Genomic DNA, 21,366 nt, shown 5'->3' with positions numbered 1-21,366 from the left:
CAGTGGGTCTTCACCAAGGGAAGAACCCTGAAGGAATATGGGTGGAGTCGGTGGAAGGAATCCAGAAGACAAGCTGCAGCAGGACTAAGAGGAAATCTGAAGTGAGCAGAATAGTGGGCAGGAAAGATCACCTTCCAGCCTAGTGCAATCACTGGGACCCTGTGTAGAGGGTTGTTCTGTGAATCTGTGGGTATTGTAAAGGAATGGAGACAGGTTAGAAAAAAAGGCTAAAGGTAGCATTGAATTGTAACTTGGGAATGAATTTCTGATATAGTAGAATTTGAAGAACATGATTGTATACAAAACTGGGGAAAATCAAATAATGCATTCTGCTTTACAAACAAGAACTCTTCTTGGAGAACAACATAGGAACAAGAGAGGAAGTGGCTTCAGGCCTAATAGAACTGTCAGTTTGAGTCCTGTGTCTCATTAAATAGTTCAGCAATGCTGAGGGAGTTACCTAAGCTTTACAACATGGTGAGATGTTCCCTGAACAAATCAGAATATAGTATACAAAAGATCTTATATTTAAATATTAACAGTAAGAAAGTTGACATTCTCAACAGCCTGCCTTGAGAAAACAACCCATGCAGAAGGGAGTAAAAATAAACTTTCAACAGTAGTTGAAAAAAAAAAAAAGCACACTATTTGGCACATCCCCTCCTAATATTGTATCTCACGCAACTGGTTAACTACGCTGCCAGAGCAACTCCTCCAAATTAGTGAAAGGCTTTTGGCATTGCAGGTTGCTGTATGGTTTTGAAGATAGCTCTGAGTACGAACGTTTTCTTGTAGGAATGATTTATTGAAAGATTAAAAACTGAAAAATAGAAAGAAATAAAATGATTGAAAACAGTGTTCTATGTACAGACCAAGAATAGATGTTCAAGAGACTTATTTTAGAGGCCACAGACAGAGTCTGGGACATGGCATGACTTTGGGTCTGTGGTGGAAGGCAGCTGAGTCCATGTAGTTCCAGGAGTCACCACCACAGATGTTTCTATTGTCTCTGCTATTTCTTCTGCAGCTGTGCAGTGCAGCTTAGTTCTCTAGCTTTTCTTGTGGCCAGATGTCTTACCCAGCACTCCTGCCTTTCTGTTCCTGACTCTGGACACACAGATTCTTTATGACTTAGGCAGGCCTGGACTCACACGCATTTCTCTTTCTACCATTGTGTTGTTCATTCTTCATTGAATGACATGGATATGGCAGTATGTGATTAACTTGTATGTTATATTCAATAAGTTCATCATGGGCATAGGACATTTCCCTTCTCCTTATAATAAGAACTTATGCCAGGAGACATAAAAGTTCTAAGGAAAAAAATAGTCTCTAGTTAATTCGTGGTTGGAAAGAACAAACTCTAACATCGGTAGTCAAGTGCATGCTTACTTGCTTGTTTGTGCTCAATCTGATTTCTCTACTCTTATATAATTCAGAATCCCTGCCTAAGGAATGGAACCACTTGCAGTGAAATGTAACTTTCTGAATTAATTAATTCTATTATGATGATTTCCATAGGCCAACCAAATATATGCTATCATCTAGTGAGACTCTCTCCCAGATGATTCTGGCTATGTCAAATTACAATTAAAACTAACCAATAATACTTCTTACCACTAAATGAAACCAAATAACTATTGGTTATTGAAACACTGTTTCTAAAAGTACTCACATAAATTTATAGAGCCATTACTAGCATCATTGTAGAGAAATGAAAAAGTATACTACTAAATATTATTCATCCCCTGATACCAATTTTTTTGAAATTTTCCTCATAGCACCTGCATAGCCTTTGTAATAAAGTTAAACACCCACGACAAGCCAAAGAGATGCTCTAGCATCTATGAGTTTATTAAAATTATATTTTCTACATCATCATCATTAAAATTCCACCACCCATATCTCCTAACTCCAAGATAACTGTCTCAACCCAATGGAAATATTCTTCCTATTTGTCTGTTCAGCATCTCTCCCTTCTCTTATCTCCCACTGTAGTCTTCCTAAGCTTTGCTAGCTGCCCACTTCCTCGGTTATAATAGTGTATGTATAGCTTGAGCTTCCTATTGCATTAGAACTTATCTACTAAAATGCAAAATGCTTTACAATAGGATAAACCTAATATCTTGCTTTAACAGGTTTTTATAACCCCCTTCTTGTACTTTGTCTAGGACAGTGTCTTAAATATGGTGACTTCAGAGTCTTACCAAGAAGAGCTTGACCTTGGATTGGGCCACCACCAGTTGTCTTGCATGTAATACAATGGTCAGTTCTTGTTGGTGAAATGAAAACACAAAACTGAAGTCAGTAAAGCTTTCCTATTCAGTGAGAAATAGGTTTGGTGGAGAGAACTGGCGACTAGACCTTGAATAGAAATGTGAAACATGCTACCAGTAATCACTTCTGTTTCCCTCTGTGCACACATTTAATTAATTCCATCCAGACTGTGTTAGTTTGCCTCAATAGCAGAATGATTTCTTCCATGGAGTGAAGGTTCAATGAACGTCAGGTACCAAAAAAGACCCAAACCTTAGATTCTATTCTATCTCTAGTTAAAAATCTTAACCATAGCTACCCGTCCTACAATTACCTACTATGATGAATAAGACAATAGGCTAATCAGACTGACCAAACTTGAGTCAGGTATCCATAGTAAGTTATACCTCTAACCAGAAGGCTGAAACTGTATAGAAATATGGTGCCTGAACTCGAAATCATTCTATCAGAGTCATAGACCTGTTGGTTTTCAGAAAGAATCCTGAGAAAATATCTGTTATTCTTGAAAAACAAAAGCATACTGAATATGGTCACAAATATGTTGTAAACAAAACTGCAAATACACACATAAGAAAAAGATTTTCCAAATCTTCACATCTCAGCCAAAGTTTACTAGACATTGACTCCAGTATCCTAGACATGAATATTATTGTAAGTGCCAGAAAAGTCTACTGAGATAGGTAACACTGCTATTGCATAGCATAACCAACTAGAAACAAGTCCATGGAAAATCACACAAAGCCCACCTCTGGTAATAACACAATTCTGTACAGCCCTAGTACCAAGGTAAGTCACTGATGCTTGCAGTACCTGGGGACTCATGCATGAATGTTAGTCTTCTGCACGCTAGTCCTATGGATGTGCATCAAAGTACCCAGAGAAATCTCTTACCAGCCCTTCAAGTTCTTCTTCCCTAAGTAGAGTTGGACCCTGTATTCTAAAATTTTAATAAGTTGTGCAAATGTTTCTGATGCCATCAGCTTTCTGTCCAGTAATAAGGTCTGAACTGCAATCAACTTAGGAAAATGTGCCCCGGCTTTCCATAAGCAATCACAATAAAGAAAGAAATCAACAACCATAAAGACTCTGATGGAGAGTAATGGACTCTCAGCTGGTGGGCATCCATTTACTAGGAACTGGGGCAATTTGAGGTTGTGTTAATGGCATGTAATTCTAAAGTTGAGCTGTCAAGTGAACTAGGAGAGACAGGTGTGTGGGCAAAGGCACCAAGGCATACAACAGGCCTCTTAGGCAATAGTTAGCCAGTACCAGGGGTTATCAGGAAATCGAAAGGCACCTTGCTGAAAAAAGCAGTCCACACACTTCAATCTTCAATGCAGTGTCTCTTAAGCCTTTCTCCTTTCTGCATCAAATCCTGTTCAACATAAAAGTTTAGTATTTAAGCTATACGTGAACAGACACATTAAAACCACATCTGTACTACACAATAAAGGGTCTGTCAGTTTTACCCTGTGAAATATAAAGTAGAAATTAATTGCTGAACTTAATCAACTGTCAAAGAGCATGGCATAAACATAAATGATGTGCTTTCTTGTGTGCCCAGAATGATTGCTTTAAGAATAGAACTAAAGTGAGCCAGCACTTTCCCTTACCATCCAGCGCAGACCAGATATTCTAATTTAAATTCTCCTATTCACCCTTTTCTTTTTGTTTTAATATATAGTTTTATCTTAGCTGTTTTAGTAAAATGAATATGCTGTGTTAATATAAAATTGTGTCCAAAGGTGAATATTTATTTATGCTAAGAAAAAAGGAAAACAAAATAAATTACTTGAGATTTAGATACTTTTCTTTTAATACTTCTTTAGAGAATTTTCCAGAAGTAATTACATAGAAATATTTCTGAGTTGAGATTGATTTCTACCACTTTTTTACAATATTTATGACACTTAAGAACTCCCAGAACTCAAAGGGAATGAAAAGCTTTAGATTAAATCTGCATCAGGATAAATGAAATACAAAAGAATAATCAAATTAATAGAAAGGAAACTGAAGAATCTAATTTTAAGATACTAACTTTGAAGATTACGCCATTTGAGCAAAGGTAGAAATGAAGATGCCTTTAAGTCCAGATACCACGTTTACAAACAAGCCATTGGAGATAACTTTACATCACTGGATATGCTCAGCAGACTGTAAACCAGATCCCACTGGAATGGATAAAAGAGTGTGAGGAGGATATAAAAGAAAGAAATTTTGGGAATGAGGGAAGGAAGGACTTTCTTAACAGAGCACTCCGAGGGAGAGAGGAGGGGGTGGGGTGGGGCACTTAATCACCAGTGTTGACACCATTGTGTGAGCACTCCTCTAATGTGTTGTTTCCCACCATTGTGTGAGCACTCTTCTAACATGCTGTTCCGAAGACTCAGTGTGCACTGCCCAATCCCTCAGTTTAGGAGATTAGAAGTTGTTCAGCCAGGTCACTTGGCTCTGGGAAGGCATGGGCTGACTGTCTGCAGACACTGTTATGACAGTGGCATAGGTGATTTCTCTGCTGTAACTGATTTGCAAACTTTAATACAAAGATGACAGGATAATCTTAAACTGTTCAATACTTATTTGCTAATATTGTACGTATTTTTCCTCTGAGTTTTGTCTTCAATGCCTCATCACAACAAAAATAAATTTACCTTCCCTGGGATAACTTCGCTGTGTGCTGTATCTCTATCTCTTATGTCATGTTAAAACTATCCTAGTCTTTCCTCCCCCCACCCCCATATTAGACAAATACAAAAAAAATACATGCAGAGTCATACATATAAAAGCCTACAAGCATACACATGTATAGACACAAACACCTTTAAACACACACTCAGCTCCTTGCAAGAGTTTGACTGCAACTGCAAAGTTTCCTCTGGTGCTTTACACATAGATCCTAAACATTTTGTTAAAGAGAAAACTAGCTCCAAGGCCAACTGATGCCAGCAATCCCAGAACCCACCAGGCCACAGCTCGCACTCTGACCTTTAATTGAGAAAAATCACAAGCAATCTTATGCCATCCACTGCTACCTCTAAATGCTCACACTTGGGGCTTCCTATTTCTGTCTTCATTTATTATGTGAACTGTGTACTCAAAAACTAATTTCTGTGTGTCCTATGTTTCAGAGTTAATACTTATAAATTTCTCTACATTCATGTATGTTGTGTGGATGCCAGTCCCAGGGCTTCAAGCATGCAAGTCATGTTGAAAGCTTTCAGCTTGCAGTTCTGCCTTCTTTTATTTTCATGCACCCAACCGGGAAACCATGTTCCTGATGGTCTGACCCCTCCCTTATTGCTGCATCGTATGTTGGGTCTCCCTCGGTTTGTTTCTTTCTCTGTATTGCATGTTCACTTGTCCTTCCTCTGCTTTAGATTACTGTTAAAATTGGGGACTTTGTTATGTCCAAAAATATGGAGATTGTGTAGTTGACAGGACTGACTCTGCTCAAACTCTAGTGTGTGCATCCGACTCTGTGGATTCAACTTCTAGTGAATATTTTCTCCACAGATCAAAGGATGCTCTCAGTTCTTGGATTCTTGTATTTGCAGAGCTTACCATTACTTTCCTCCACACATTCACAAACCAGGAAAATATATGTCTTCATCCCAGATGGTTCTTCTCTATCTTGCTTTCCAAATGGTTTTAAGCTTCCTCCCCTTTTCCCATATGCTGAAATACTTCAGTGCACATAATATTTAGGATATACCTCATTCATGGAACTTGTCACTTCCTTTCACTTTGATGTATAGTTTTTCCCATTTATTTGATTTTAGCATAGCTTTCTCTTTAAAAATAACTTTATTGAATGCCTGAGAGCAAAGTACATGACTAATTAATTTTTATAGATTAGAATTCTTCCAAAATTCTTAGAAAATACTTTGAATATTATAGATAGTTAAAACTAAAAGTTAGGGCTGGTGAGATGGCTCAGTGGGTAAGAGCACCCGACTGCTCTTCCGAAGGTCCAGAGTTCAAATCCCAGCAACCACATGGTGGCTCACAACCATCCGTAAGGAGATCTGGCGCCCTCTTCTGGAGTGTCTGAAGACAGCTACAGTGTACTTACATATAATAAATAAATAAATCTTTAAAAAAAAAAAAAACTAAAAGTTAATAGAATAGGAAAAATGGTTTAGTGGTTAACAATGCTGGCTGTTCTTCCAAAGGACCTGAGTTCAGTTCTCAGCACCTGTGTTGGACAAGTTGTGACTGCCTGACCCTTCAGCTCTAGGGGCTCCAACATCCACTTCTGGCCTTTTTGAGCACCTGCATACACACACTTGCATACTTACTACATATGCATACTTGCATATTTATTACACATAAATAAAAATACATTTTAATTGAAAAACAAGAATACATGTGTATTATTAAATAAATATTAATTTACATGCCAAAATAAATTTATAACATATTCTCACTAAAAACAATTATTTATCATGGGAAATTTTTGTATTTATGCACTGTATATATAGTAACTGGGGCTCAGTGGTTAAGAGTAATTGATGCTCTTAGACAGAGAGGACAAGTTTAGATGTGGACACCTGTGTTAAACAGCTAATAGCATCTTAGAACACTTATATGAGGGAATCCAATATCCTCTTCCGGTCTCCATGAGCATCCAAACATACATGCACTTACCGGGACACATACACATATGCATACACATACATATACATGTACATGCACATACACATATACATCATTAAATAATAATATTTAAAAATAAGTATCTAAACTCTCCATATTGATTAATGATTTGAAAAATAAACAACCTCATTCTTATGGGAAGGTTAGTATTTCACCATGATGAGTGACCCTAAGTGTGCTCTTTATTTCAACATATCAAAAATTCTTCAGTCATCCAACACACACTAACTACCAAACCAGAGTGATTTTTCATGTAATATCTCCAAAACTGGAAAGAAACTATAACATTCATTTTATACTTAAAGATGCCTATTCTTTATTTCCCAGGTGTGATGGGAGAATATGAGCCAAAAATTGAGGTCCATTTTCCTTTCACTGTCACAGCTGCTAAGGGAACAACTGTGAAGATGGAATGCTTTGCACTTGGCAAGTAAGTACATATTAGTCCATAATTAGACACAATCATTTATTAAAATATGACTCAGCTATTTGGATCACTTATTTTGCTAGGCTTCACTTTCCTAGAAGTCCTGTGGTGACTACAGTACTTTTAGAAGAAGAGAAGCTGAGAATTTTCAAGGTGCCAGGCCTCTTGATTGCTCAGTTATTTCTATTCACAGTGATGCTTGGGAATTTGTTGTTTTAGCTTAAAGCAAACTTGTCTTAATGCAGGAGACCTTTACATCACTCTATCTACTGATCCTGAAAACCCTAGCACTCTCTTCATGGTTCCTTCAGCAGACACATGAAAGTGAGGAAAAGGACAAAGTACCATATCTACTCATGTGCAGGATGTGGCCATTGAAAGCGTGAAGACCATAGGGGCTTAAAAGTCTATAAGAGGCACAGTGCAGTAGTAGAATGCTTACCTAATATATATAGGACTCGTGCAATCCTAGATCTACAAAGAAAAACAAGAGTTTGAAGGTGCTAAGAGGTGCTTGCTGTGTAAGAGTAAGAAGGAGAGTGTGGTCATCAGAATCCATGTAATGAAATCAGGCATATTGTCTGTTCTTGTAATGTAGTGTCCAGGAGACAGACAAGTGGATGCTTTGGGTTGCTATAACCAATTTGTCAGGACTACTTGGCAAACTTCAGAAAAATGAGAGGCTATCTTGTTACAAATCAAATAGTGCTTGAGAAGCCACCTGATTCTGTCTTCTGATACCTACAAGCACACACATACATACATGCTCATATGCAATCAAATGCCCACATATGTGTGCATACCCTGAGACGTCTACCATAAGAGTAATTAGAGGAATCCAACTGAATATTTCGCTGTCTCCTAAAAAGAGCGGTGTTAGAACAAAACTATTAATGTATACAATCTACAATGTTCTCCAAATGAAAGCGGATTGAGAACACATTGTCATGCTGGCTGGTCTGAGTGACACTGTTTCTGAGTGATTAAACTCTCACTGTGTATTCCTTGTTAATTATGGATATAGTGTGGGGTCTTAGCATATGTAGCAGGAGTGGAGTTCTGATTATAGTGTTAGGACTTGTTTCACATACAGTGTTGTAATTTTTAGAATGAGAAGACCTTAGGGTCCTTTCAAGATCTATAATTATAATTTGTATGAGTGCATCTCTATCGGAGTTCCTAATCATTTAGCCTCAGTAGTGCTAAACTAACACCCACAGTGTTATACGGAGATAAACATGTTTCAGAAATGTGTGGATTTCTGAATAACAGTGGATCAGCCCATAGAGGGAGGAAATTACTAATAAATATTAGAGATTCAGCTAGAGGTTTAGGAGAACCATCATCAGCACCATGTGTTGTAATTCTAAGACAGATTGTGATAACATGTCTGTGCACTTCCACTCACGTTGGAGATCATGGTAGGTAGAAAACAAAATAAAATCTATGCAGCCCAATTGTTAATAAAATTATTCCACAAATAGACATACAATTTAAGGAATAAAAATGCTTGTGTTGGGGGATATCTGATCAGGAGCCCAAATAATTCTTCCAAAGCCAAAAACATTAGTTAAGTGCACGAGACTGGATGATACCGTTAAACTCTGCTGTTCCTACCATTTGCCTGGGAGCATCCAAAATCAGACTCTTAATCTTGATAAATGGAAAAATAATATATTCCAATGGGATTTCAAAGGCTTTTGTATGTCCTGCAGTTAAATAATTCTTAAATGCCAAAAACTGTGCTAACACCAAAAACAGAAAGGGGTTTTATTGTAAAACAGATTAGAAAACTCAATTTATAGAGAAAAACCAACACAGAGTCTCTCCTGAGGCAGGTTATTTAATAAGTTAGATGTATTTGATGGGGGAAGCTTAGAATATGCTTAGCGAATTGGTGCTTAGAGTTCTGGGTGGCACCCAACAGTTCAAGTCATTTATATTGTTGAATCTTTATTTTCTCTATTATCCCAAGGTTTTTTTTGTTTGTTTGTTTCCACTCAACAAAATAAATAAATTTAAAAGAAGGTTTAATAAAAGACATACTACCTTAATGAGGAAGACACAACACACACACACACACACACGTGTGTGCTTGATACTCTTTCTATGAATTATGGTGATGGACAGGGAAAACAATATAAGGAAATATGCCAGTACTTAAAAGTCACCTGCCACCACATGGAAAGGAAATGAATGGAAGAGACATTTTGACCTGTTTGAATCCCTCCCTAGCATCACAAGAAGTAGGTGGTCTCTCCCAACATGAACACTACATTTTCAATTAACTGTCAGAGCAGTTCATCACAGCTCACAGAAACTACTGACCACTTTCCTGATGCTCAGCCCCTAGTGGGCCTTTTCTCTAGAATGTCACTCTCTGTTACATTTACTCAGGACCTAAGAGAGGGCAGACTATACATCTCACTGCATGTGCATATGTGCTTTAACCAGGTGTCCCTCATGGATCATCCTTGTCTGGATTCCAGAATGGTGTTTTCACAACTCCATTTTGTCACATGGTCTCTTGGCCTTTAGATTTCTTCTTTCCTAGACCAGATACATTCTTTGTTCCTTCCACATCAGTCACCACTCAGTGCTCCCTTAAAGAGACTTACACTTAAATATCTGTATTCAAACATTATATACATTTTCTCCTACAATATTCTTAATGGAACTTTGAATTATTTACACTGATATGTTGGTACTTAGCTATGAGTCTTGATCAGTCAGGAATCTAGAGAAAAACAGATTACAACTCATATGGTTTAAAAAACTCAGGAGTGGTCAAGTTGAAGATCTGTAAATGTCATAAGTGGAAGCAAAAGGGCATAGCAAAGGGACTTGAATAAATCAGCAGCAGCGAGGACCCATATCACCTGCAAGAGAAGAGACAGCTCACAACACAGGAAGCAGGAAAAGCTGGAGATGGGAGTGAATTAGAGGCTAGGCAGAGCAGAGACAGTTGCTCTGGCCTGGACAAGAATATGGATGCAGGAAACTCCAGGGAACTGGCATATTGATTTTTATTTCTGATCATTTCTTATCTCCTCTGCTGGCTTCCATGAAGCCAACTAGAAGTCCTCTAGTAAGTTATCTTGAAAAGCAGATGTTGGTTGTATACATCAGAGAAAGGTTAGGGGAAAGATACTGGCAGGCAGGGAAAGCAGACAGGAGTCAGCTCAGTGTCCATGTCGAGGCCAGAAGCCTTATGAGAGCAGGGCTTGTAACTCTATTCCTCATTTGCTCATTATTGGTGCCTCCTCCAGCATCCGCCAGGTGGGCAGAACTCGGGATATTTCTAATGGTGGAATTTATTACCTATAACATACTTGTATCAAATACTTAATAAATAATATATTTGCATAATACCTTACAATGTACTTGTGTGTGTATGTGTGTGTGTGTGTGTGTGTTCTGTACTTCCATCCGAGGCTATCTGAGCATCTTTGTTTGTAGAGATGTAGAATCTTTTTCTGGTCTTCACCGTTTTGCACCTATTCCTGCCTCTTCATTTTCACATTGTTTTAGAATTACTGCTTCTCTATGTCTTTTTGATTAGATGAGAGTGTTTATCCTGAGATCCAGTCTGATAACAAGTGTGAGTGTTCAACATTATAGTTGTTACTTACAAGCTCAATGCTTCACAGCAGATCTTTATACTCACTTTGTGTATTCAAACATTTACTTTTCACTCTAAAATGAATTGTGTTCATGTTTTATCATATGTGAGAAGATTGGGTATAACTATAAGAAACATTTATCATATACAAAAGATAAAAGGAAAGGGACAGATGGAGGCGGTGTGTGGGGAGACAGGCAGAGATTTGTTGCAATGATGCATTGGGAGTTAAACAGTGGAAGACCAGAAATATAAACTACTATTATTAACAGTTTTCAGCATTTCTAGATGTTATTGGGGGCAGTCTGGATTTTCTATCAGAAATCATTATTTTCATATTTTGGCAAACTGACTCAAATACCATCTACATGTAGTTCATGCGTCAAAGAATGTTGTTAACCCATTTACAAACAGGAGATAAAAATCTAAGATCTGGCTATTTCATCTTATACACACAAGTAGAATAAGAGCCTGGAAAGGACTTAAGAACTAAATGCAGGTCTGAAGACTTTTAGTGCCAACCACATAATAAGCTATTTCACTTAATTCCATGATTTGCACAATCCTGTTCCCACTGAGATACCATTCTGTCTCCAATTGTTCATGTGATTCTGATATCACACCTCCTTGACTCCAGCAGCAGGCATGATATGTATGTTTTGACCAAGATAACCCCACCATCGTCAACCTTTATTGCTAGGAACACTATTCTCCGTTGGTTAAAACTGAGACTAACCAATGGCATATTTTATTCACTTGAACTTTCCTGACTAATGAGGATGACATGAACATCTGATGGGCTAAACTCAAAACTGTGTGCTTGTTAAAGAACCTACATTAAGCCTGTAAGCATTCATCCCCTAGCTCACAGACTGTGGTTTATTCTTCTTCAAAAGCATCTTTGCATGTTAGTTGTCTGCCTTCAAGAAGTTCTGTCTTTATAGAGTATATGATTAATGAGTTATAGCACACAAATAATTTTAAAATATCTGTTTATAATTTTCTGTGTTGTTAAAGGAACTTAGAGGAAAACAAATGTATATAGTGCGTGAAACTACTATCTTTAATTTCACCAAAGTTTACTTAACTTGAAGGTAAGAAAAGATTAGATTCCTACCAACTGAAAGATTTTTTTCAAAGGAAATGCTACTGAAATCTAAACATGGCAAAAAAAAAAAAANAACAAAAACAAAACAAAAATAAAAAACAAAACAAAAAACAACAAAACAAAAAACAAAACAAATAAAACTTCACCTCGTTTTTCTACAGACTTCTATGGAAAGGCAGACTGGTATATACTAGCCCAGTCCTAGAAATTGCTTTTAAAATGGAACTACAAAATATCAAGCCCAGAACTTATAAAGTAGCTGTGACAGACTCTATTTCGTGATGGTCAATTCCACAAAAGGTATTTCCGAGAAAAATGGGAAGTGCTTCAGGATGCTCCCTGGGGAACTGGAGCAGTGTAATGGCTGGGGAAATATAGCAAGGTGTAAAAAACTGAGAGGGATTAATTACTCGGGAACAAAAAGGAGGTTTTAGGCATATGGAAAGCTATTATCAAGAGATTGCTCTCAAGCTGTTCTCCAGTCTCAACAAGATACAGAGGGAGTGAAACTCCAGCTCTATAGCATTAAACTGAAAGGATCAGATTGGGTGTAATGCAGAAACTCTTGACAAAATGAGTTGTTATGGAGAAAATGGCCTACGGGGAGAGATGGTTCAAGACATTCCCCTATACTGCTCTAAGAATTTAATAATGTCCATTTGTCTTCTAATGATTTAGTTGTAATGTTCACTAAAAGGAGAAATGGTCAGGCAAGATTTGAAAATGAAAACTTTAAACAGTCCTGACTGTTTAAAGTCCTGCTTCAAACAGTGCTGGCTGCTTCCTAGCCCCTCTCACCATTTGGACAAGACATTAAAACAGTGGTCCTTAACCTCCCTAATGCTGCAAACCTTTAATGCAACCCCATGTTGTGGTGGCCCCAAACATAAAATTATTTTTGTTTTTTTCTATTTTGTAATTTTGCCACAGTTATGAATGATAAAGTAAAAATCTGATATGCAACTCCTGCAAAAGGGTTGTTCAGTTCCCAGAGGGTTTACAACCCACAGGTTGAGAACCACAGCCTTAAAAGTTTAATAACACAGAGTCAAGCAGGATGATTTAGCTAACTCTGTGCAATACATTCTTAGAAAAAAAAGTCAGCTGTTTGATGGCATATACAGAAGTAAAATAAAGAGCAAGATGCTTTTCTTGCTCAGCCATTAGGCCACCAGAGTTCTCTCTGGCAAGGCCTATGCCTGCTCTTAAACACTGGACACAGAAATCTTGAAAGGCAGTGGTAGATACAGGGACAGAAGACTGCCTTTGAGCCCCAATTAATATTTCCCTTTAGAGACTCTTTCCAACAGTGTTAGAAATGTAAAAGTTATTGATATTTTCAATTGTGAGTCTTCAAGCCTACTCCAGTTGGTAACCAGAGAGTGGTAATTTGAATTTTAGAATATGGGGAGTTAATAAGTGTATTAAAAATATTAAAATTTGTATCTCAGCTAGGCATGGCAGTAACCCCAGAACTCAGGACTCTACAGCATTGAGTTCATGAGTCAAAACAAATCTCGATTCATTGAGACTGCATTTTATATGTAGTAATATGTAATGAATGCCCTGTTAGGATGGAGGTATCTGTAAAACGGCTCAGGTAAGTCTTGCGGACATTTGTCTTGCATGATTGTAAAACTCAAATAATGTTTCTTCGCTGATGTGGACAAGATGTCATGTTGAGGAGTTAGTTACAGCCATCTGAAACCTACCAGCAGCATAGGGGAATCAAGGAGGAAGAGAGTCACCACCCTCAAGCCTACTAGCGTCTACAGAGGCCCACAAGGAACAAAGTTAGTGCCAGCAAGCCCAGCAGCAGCCAATAGGGGCCCAAGAGGAACAAACAAAATCAGTGCCTCTCTGTTCCTGCACACAACTAGTGTACACAGTCTAGATCCCCACTTTGTAAAAGACAATTGGAAAGACATGAGAACTTAGACAGTGGCACTATTTCCACTTCACACTCTCAAAGCCTTCCCTTAATCAACACTTCTATTCCGTACCTGTTCATACCTGAAGCCCTATAGCACTGTCTCCGCAGTCTGAAATATCCTACCATCACCATTTCCACTCTGACTTCAAAGCGAAAATCAAATGTCACTTCTTCATTATATCCCCCACGCTTTTCTTTACAGCCAGTCTCTCACCTTCAGAACTTATATATGACCACATCTATGTCACATTCTCACCAGCCCCACTGGGACAGCCGAGTCTGTCGTCTTAAACTGCTGGCTTTTTGAAAGCCTGGAGTGCTCTTCACTCCGACGCATACTGAATGTGCTGACTGTATTGAATTCAAGGGTGAGAAATAGGGCTGATCTTTCATAGCAGAACCATAGAATTCCTTCTGATTTGGTCAAACAAATACTTTTAGATGCAGGCGACATGTCCAAGCCCTGAAAAACTTCACACACAATTTACATTAGCAAAGGCTTCCTGGCAGCTTTTATCTCACCATGTGACCTTTTGTAGCCCAAAAGAAGATAACTAGATATGTCAAATAGCCACCAACAAAGCGGTAAGATGTGGTCAGTAGTGCTTAGCTGTCCCCATGAAGAAGGGCAAACTTGAGGTTGCTCTGTAATAAAAATGCCATAGCCTCAAAGAAGTACAGTTTATCTCCCAGGGCAAACCTGCAAGCTAACAGCCTCAGGTAATAGTGTGATAGGGAAAGGTCTCTCTCTCTCTCTCCTTTTTTTTTTTTCCACTTTATATGTTCCTTATCTTGTTCATGCAGCCATTAACACAACAATCAGATCAGCAGTGCTCAAACAGCCTTGAATCACTTAGTGTGATAATTACTAAGAAGGGCATTTCTACACATTTCATCTGAAACCTGGGATAGAAAAACACGTTTAATTTCCTGCCACTTTTAGCTCCTGTCTATTTTTCCACGAGGGCTTACAATCATGTTTTACAGTCATTGCACTATTACATTCCCATTAGGAAACCAGGGCTAGGAGCTTCCCTCCTTCCTTCTCGCCCTCCTTCCTTCCTCCTTACTTTTCTTCCTTCCTTTCTTTTTGTATGTTTGTTGCAAATAAAATGGTACTACTTATTAATTAATAATGTTAGATGTTGCTGTAATTTATATTTCATTGTTCTTGGCCTTCAGCCAAATGATCTCACATAGCTACTCTCCCACTCCTCTGCACTGTGCGGATGACAAGTGTGCCCCTGAAGCACCCCGTAGTCTGTGACTGCCAAATGAATTTTTCTTTAGTTACAGACTGATGATATATTAATGCTTTTTGTTTAGAAATGCCAGTTACCAACAACAGTTGCAGTTTGAAATGAATTGTACTGATGTGATATTGGCCATTCAGACTAAACTGAATTACCTAATCATTAGGCTGACCGAAGACCCAGGAAGAGGAGTCATTTATTGGGTCTACAGTACATATGAGTCCAAAATTCCTCTGTGAAGTGCTTCTTACTTCAGAACTGCAGAAACCAGGGATGTGTTTTCATTTAAAGTTGTACTCAAGGATGATGGTGCTTTACCAAACATCAGCAAATGAAGAGTATGTAAGTTCACATCAGTCTGTAGATGGAAGACAGAGACTGTAGAGAATGGCTAGACCAAGACATTCAAGGCCCATCTATGTGTGAAGCTCCATCATTTGATGTTCATACTGCTTCCAGCATTCTTTGGAATGTCTTCCTTGGAAGGAAATGCTTTGCTTATTTGTACTTAGGTATGTTATGCTGTTTTGGGGAAACAGGGTCAGCTCATCACTCACACACACAGTTATCTGCCTCTGTATTCAAATTTTTCCCAGGGTTGTCCCAGAACCAACTCTCCTAACAGAGAACCCAAGAACACATGAATACCAAGCAGGCAGAACTCCACCAAGGCAAACCTGCTCTCCCAGTTCTAATCCTGGTCACTTTTCAATTTGCTCTAGGCTCCTGCAAGCAGTGAGGGTTATTCTCATTTTCTCCTAGTGAAGGACTTTTTGGACACAAATAAAAATCTCATTAGGATAACCAGGACATTGGAGTGGCTGTCATACGATAATCCCTAAGGTATTGTGACTTTTACTTAGATAGCTTCTACTATGGATTTGTGCTCAACCTCCCTGCAGTTTCCATCCAATGACTTCTTTCTTGATTGTGGATTAGGGGCTCAGAAATGTTTAAATACTGACATTCTTAAAGGGCTATAAAATATTATACTCATAAAGAGCTCATCTATATTTTAGCTTATTCTAAATTGCAGAATCATTCCTAGGTATATAACTTGGATAACTAAATTCACCACTACTGGATCAATAAATGATGTTTCCAACACAACAATATCAGAGTTCTTTTAACTGAAGTTCTTCCTAGACTTAGAAATTTGTCACATCCGCATGGTCTCATTACAAGGCAGAAATGTTTCCTGTGAACCAGTTTCCCTATTTTCAGTTGTTACACTACAAAGTTTCTGTGAGCTTTATGTGGTTTCCACTACAAATAATTGCTACACTCTAGTAGGTATCTATTTTTTATAATGATGGGTTAACATTCATATAGATTTGATTTATCTAGTGCTGAGCTTTCTAAGATCTCTTTAGTTGAGATACTATTCTTGGTGATATGTTTTGACAACATTTAATTTTTCAATCTATCATAGTCCACAGATTCAAACAAGTGTTTTGATTTTTTGTGCTGTGAACTCAGCTTACTTGTCAGAGTGACTGCCATTGCCGTATTGGTATTAGTCAAGCTATGACAGCCACAAGAGGTAGTCACTAAAGACTGTCAATTTGAAATTTTAAAATGTTGTATATCAAATTCTTAGAATGGCATGACATGAAGTTGGCAATTTCAACATATAATACTAGTGAATCACACATATTCATTGTGCAAAGTCAGAAAACTAGAGTCATAAAATCAGGTCTCCCTATTCTCAAACCAGTATTCATGTTTCAGCTTTCCCATGCTGAGATCTTACATTATTTGACTTCCAGTTTCATAGGGAAACCGACTCCAAATCACTCTAACGTCCTACTAGAAATAAAAATGTATTCTGCCATGATTATTTCTTCTAATTGTGACCATTAGAAGTAAATCACTAGGGTGATTTCAATTCTATAATTTTTAAGATTTCAACAACTGAGAATCTGAATATGTAGTGATAAGAATCAACTTACCTTTTCTGTCCTGAGCAATGCTTCTCTTCAACCCTAATAACTGGTCTACTACAATAAGCCAGCAGCACTGATCTTTGCTAAACCTTCAAATTTACTTCTGCCAGTTTATTTACATCTCAGAAACCCTGTTCAGGTGCAGTACTGATGAATTAAGTTTCCTTTTTCACCTCGGTTGCAAATAAAATGCAAGTGTATTTTTTAAAATACTTTACTGACATTGCATTTTCTTTGGAGAGTTTCCATTGTTTTCTACTGATCTTGTAGTTTATCCACTTTATTGGTGACTACTACTCCTTGTGTCTCATCCCTGGTTTCATCATTCCCATATCACTGAGCCTGATGCTTATATGGGGCTTTTCCTTTGACTGTTGAATCAAGAGTCATTTCTTCACTTGGTCTATTTGGTGTTATCCCTTGAGAGATAGCTCGTGGCTTTATGTTGGGATTTCAGATCTCCATCCCAATCACAGATTCCTACACTCAGCCCAGATCTGCTGATACAGTTCTCAACATGACTGACTTGCCCTCCACCCCCTTGTAAATTCTCAATTGTTTGGTTTTTCTTCTCATCTTCTATGTCTTATCACCAAAAGCATTTCGTAAATCTACCCCTATTCCTTTTGTGCTAGCCAATTTCTGAGTTGCATCTAACATAGGTAGGTAATTAAAGCTGTAAAAATCAAGCCAGGTGTTTCTCAGAACCTGAGTCTCACAGAACAGTCTTGTGCAGTTGTGTATGGTCCTTTAAGCCCAAATTTTAGGAACAATATTTGTCTGATAGTTTCCTAACACTGGAGAAAAAGAAAAACTAACAAATTTCATTATGGAATTTAACTGTCTAGTCATTGCAGGGTGGTTGATTAAAGTCATATTTTATTAGTGTTAAAAATAATTTATGATTAAATTGTCATTGGTACACTGTACTTCCTGTGCTAATTTTACTAATCATGAAAATTATTGACAAAGAGGATATACAGCACAAACACTGAGTGTCCTACTAACTCATAACCTAAACAATGTTTAGCAACATGGTATCATTTGTTTCATTAGTTGGCTATTTACGTAGGAGATTTCTGGAGTAATTTTAGACAGGCTCCTTTGCCACATTAGTTCTGTCCTTATAAATTCTTTTTAGGAAGACAATATACCTATTCTATATTGGGTGGAAATAATTTTTCCTTTCCATTTCAAGATTTTTCCAGACCTTTAGAACCTATGTCACGTCTGTGTAACTTTAGTGTTTCTCTGTGCCTCTAATCCTATGACCCAGTACACAGAAGATCATTTATACAGTTCATCTGCAGCTTTCAGTGTTTTCAACAGCCAAGTTGCTAGAGACAACCCTACATCTTTGTCTTTGGAATATCTCTCTCATGGTTTCATGCAACATGCAAACAAATGCCTCTAAGACTGGGGAAAGGGAGGATGAATTCTAAGACAGTATTTAACATATGTCTATGCCTTTGTAGTACTACAAATCAAGTATTATTATGTCATTAGATACTACTGCTCATATTTCCACAAGACTTAACGTTTCACCATCAAAATATATAATTAAATAAGTGTCCCTACATATAATGTAAAGCTCCTGTGGTTCTGAAGTATGTTATGGTTCACTTATTGTTGCCATGCATTTTGTGACCCTTCACTAGATATTTTCTATTATCAGAAGCAGGGAAGTAGAGCTTGCCTTTTCTGTTTCATTTTTAACAATTTTTGTTTTTAATATTGATTATCCTTTGCCCTGTGTTTGATTTTTCAAAATCAGGTCTTGCTTCTTTGCTGTAGTTACATTTGATATTTTTTTTGTGTGTGAGAGAGAAACATATCTGTGTGGATATGTTTGTGAGCATATATGTGTGACAATAAGTAAATAAGCCCACAGGATGAATATTTCTAGATAACTACATAGTAGCTATGCTCAGCTCTCCCCCGACACACTCGGGATATCTGAGAGTCTCAGCTGAATAGCTCTCTTTATTAGGTTGATCTGTGCATGTATAAGTGAGGAATTCTCTCTGAATTGATGTAGCAAAGTCCAGCTCACTGCAGATGGTCCATTTCCAGGGCAGGTGCTTGTGAACTGTACAAGGCAGCAGGCTAAGCTTGAGCTTGCAGATGAGCAGGGCAGTTAGCCAGAGGGCAGTGTTCTCCCAAGATTTCCATCTCCAGCTTCCTGCCTTTAGTTCCTGCCCTGACTTCCTTCAGTGACGAATTATGACCTGAATTGTGAGCCAGATATATGCTCCCCACACTAAATTCTTTTGATCAGGGTGTTATATCATAGCCACATGTGATGGCAGGAGCAGAGTCCATATATTCAATGTTGTTCATCCATATACCTTCTGTTACCAGTCACAGTCTTTGGTAACAGCTATATACCTACAAATAAATTTCTGGCTAAATATTCATAGCATAGATTATTTGAGACAAAAGTAACTATGTAATTAATACTAACAGATTTGGAAATCGCCACTGGTGGGCATATGGCTCTGCTCCTGTTTCATATAACCCGAGCAAATAATATGTGCTTTGAGCAACTTGCAAACGTTTGCTTATACTTTTAGTTTCTTATGGGAATTGAATCAATCTACATTAAAACACTTAGAATGTCTTATTTATGGTTGTTTTCTCAGAGCAAAGAACATTATGAAATCAGGTCAGTTGTTTTATATATCCCTGCAGAGAAATGCAGCCCCCTCCACACTTGTGATGAGGACATTTCAGTGTGTGCTACATAGAAAGGGAGCATATTCTCACCTCCAGTCATGTGCTTGCATTCTACTCAACCACGTTCTCTCAAGAGAACATACAAGTTTGACAGATTCCATGCATAACTATGGGTGTTGATCACAGTACTGGAATGTCTTCCTCTGACCAGCAGTGTTTTCTTTCTTGGTCATCTTAAAACAGTGGTGTTTTATAGTCACAAGCTTCTTGGAAAGGATGAATTGGAATAATTAAGGCTAAAATGTCATTTACTAAACCCTGGTGTATTGACCAAGTCAATCTGAAGCTAAATGACAAATGTTGCTATCTTAATTTCTAAAATCTAGACTAATGGAATATCTTTCTTGTGGCATCAGGCATGCTTTAAAATAAAGTATTTTTGACTGGGCATTTCCTCTTACCCAGTGAACAAAATTGATTGGAACATCAGTCATCTCAGTTCCCAGTAACCACAGTGTCTATGAAATTCCAGGTGATTCTATGTACAATCTTCCCTGAAAGGAGATTAAAATGTACAGTAAGCCAATTGGGAAGAACTCTTCTGTTCTCTCTTGTTGTTACTTTGTGTCTGTGCCATTTATTAACTGTATGTCACAAATAACAGAAAACAGAATAAACAAATAGTAACACCCAAAAGGAAAAGGTTGTTAAAAAAAATGAAGGAAAAGGAAAGGAAAGGAAAGGAAAGGAAAGGAAAGGAAAGGAAAGGAAAGGAAAGGAAAGGAAAGGAAAGGAAAGGAAAGGAAAGGAANGGAAAGGAAAGGAAAGGAAAGGAAAGGAAAGGAAAGGAAAGGAAAGGAAAGGAAAGGAAAGGAAAGGAAAGGAAAGGAAAGGAAAGGAAAGGAAAAAAAGACACCTAGTTTAGGTTTTGTTTTGTATTTGTATTAAAAGAACCTAAAAGAAGATAACTTTTCAATTTTCTTCTTTTATATGTGAAGCTTTTTGTGCCATGTCTAAGCAATATTTGCTTAAGCAACATTAAGAGTTTTTCTTATAGACACTTTGTAGCTATATTTGTGTTTATTTCTATAACACATATTGAGTTATTTTTTTGTGTGATACAAGGATATAAAATTATTTTTACTATTGGAACATTTATTGTCTCTGTTGTGCTGCTTTTACAGCTTGTCAAAACTCAATTGGGTATTTGTATGTGATTGTTCTTTCTGAATATTGTTCATTTTATTACATATTTATTTATATGTGCACTTGTGTGTGTGGAGAAGTAGAGGGCAGAGGGCAGCTTGAGGGAGTCAGTTCTCACTCTCCACAATCAGGAAGCCATGGAATGAACATAGGATATCAGATTTGGCAGCCAAAGGTCTTGTTCACTGATCAATCTGATCAGCTCTGAATATTTTACCCTGCGGGTTCATCTAAATAGCAATACGAGACTCTGGATTACTGG

The 21,366-nt window shown here is 37.7% G+C and overlaps 1 protein-coding gene across 11 annotated transcripts in view; it reads left to right on the top strand.

Moving 5' to 3' along the window:
- Cntn5 (contactin 5) overlaps positions 1–21,366 on the top strand; it is a 1,179,522-nt gene that overhangs the window by 837,104 nt on the left and 321,052 nt on the right. For all 11 annotated transcript variants that reach the window (XM_021171282.2, XM_029481828.1, XM_029481827.1 and 8 more), the window contains one exon: positions 7,261–7,363. In XM_021171282.2, the coding sequence (XP_021026941.1) occupies positions 7,261–7,363 (103 nt within the window). The remainder of the gene's footprint in view (positions 1–7,260; positions 7,364–21,366) is intronic.

The sequence above is a fragment of the Mus caroli genome, chromosome 9, assembly GCF_900094665.2.
Source record: "Mus caroli chromosome 9, CAROLI_EIJ_v1.1, whole genome shotgun sequence".
NCBI classification, from domain to species: domain Eukaryota; kingdom Metazoa; phylum Chordata; class Mammalia; order Rodentia; family Muridae; genus Mus; species Mus caroli.
This window is presented reverse-complemented; position numbering and strand designations above follow the sequence as displayed.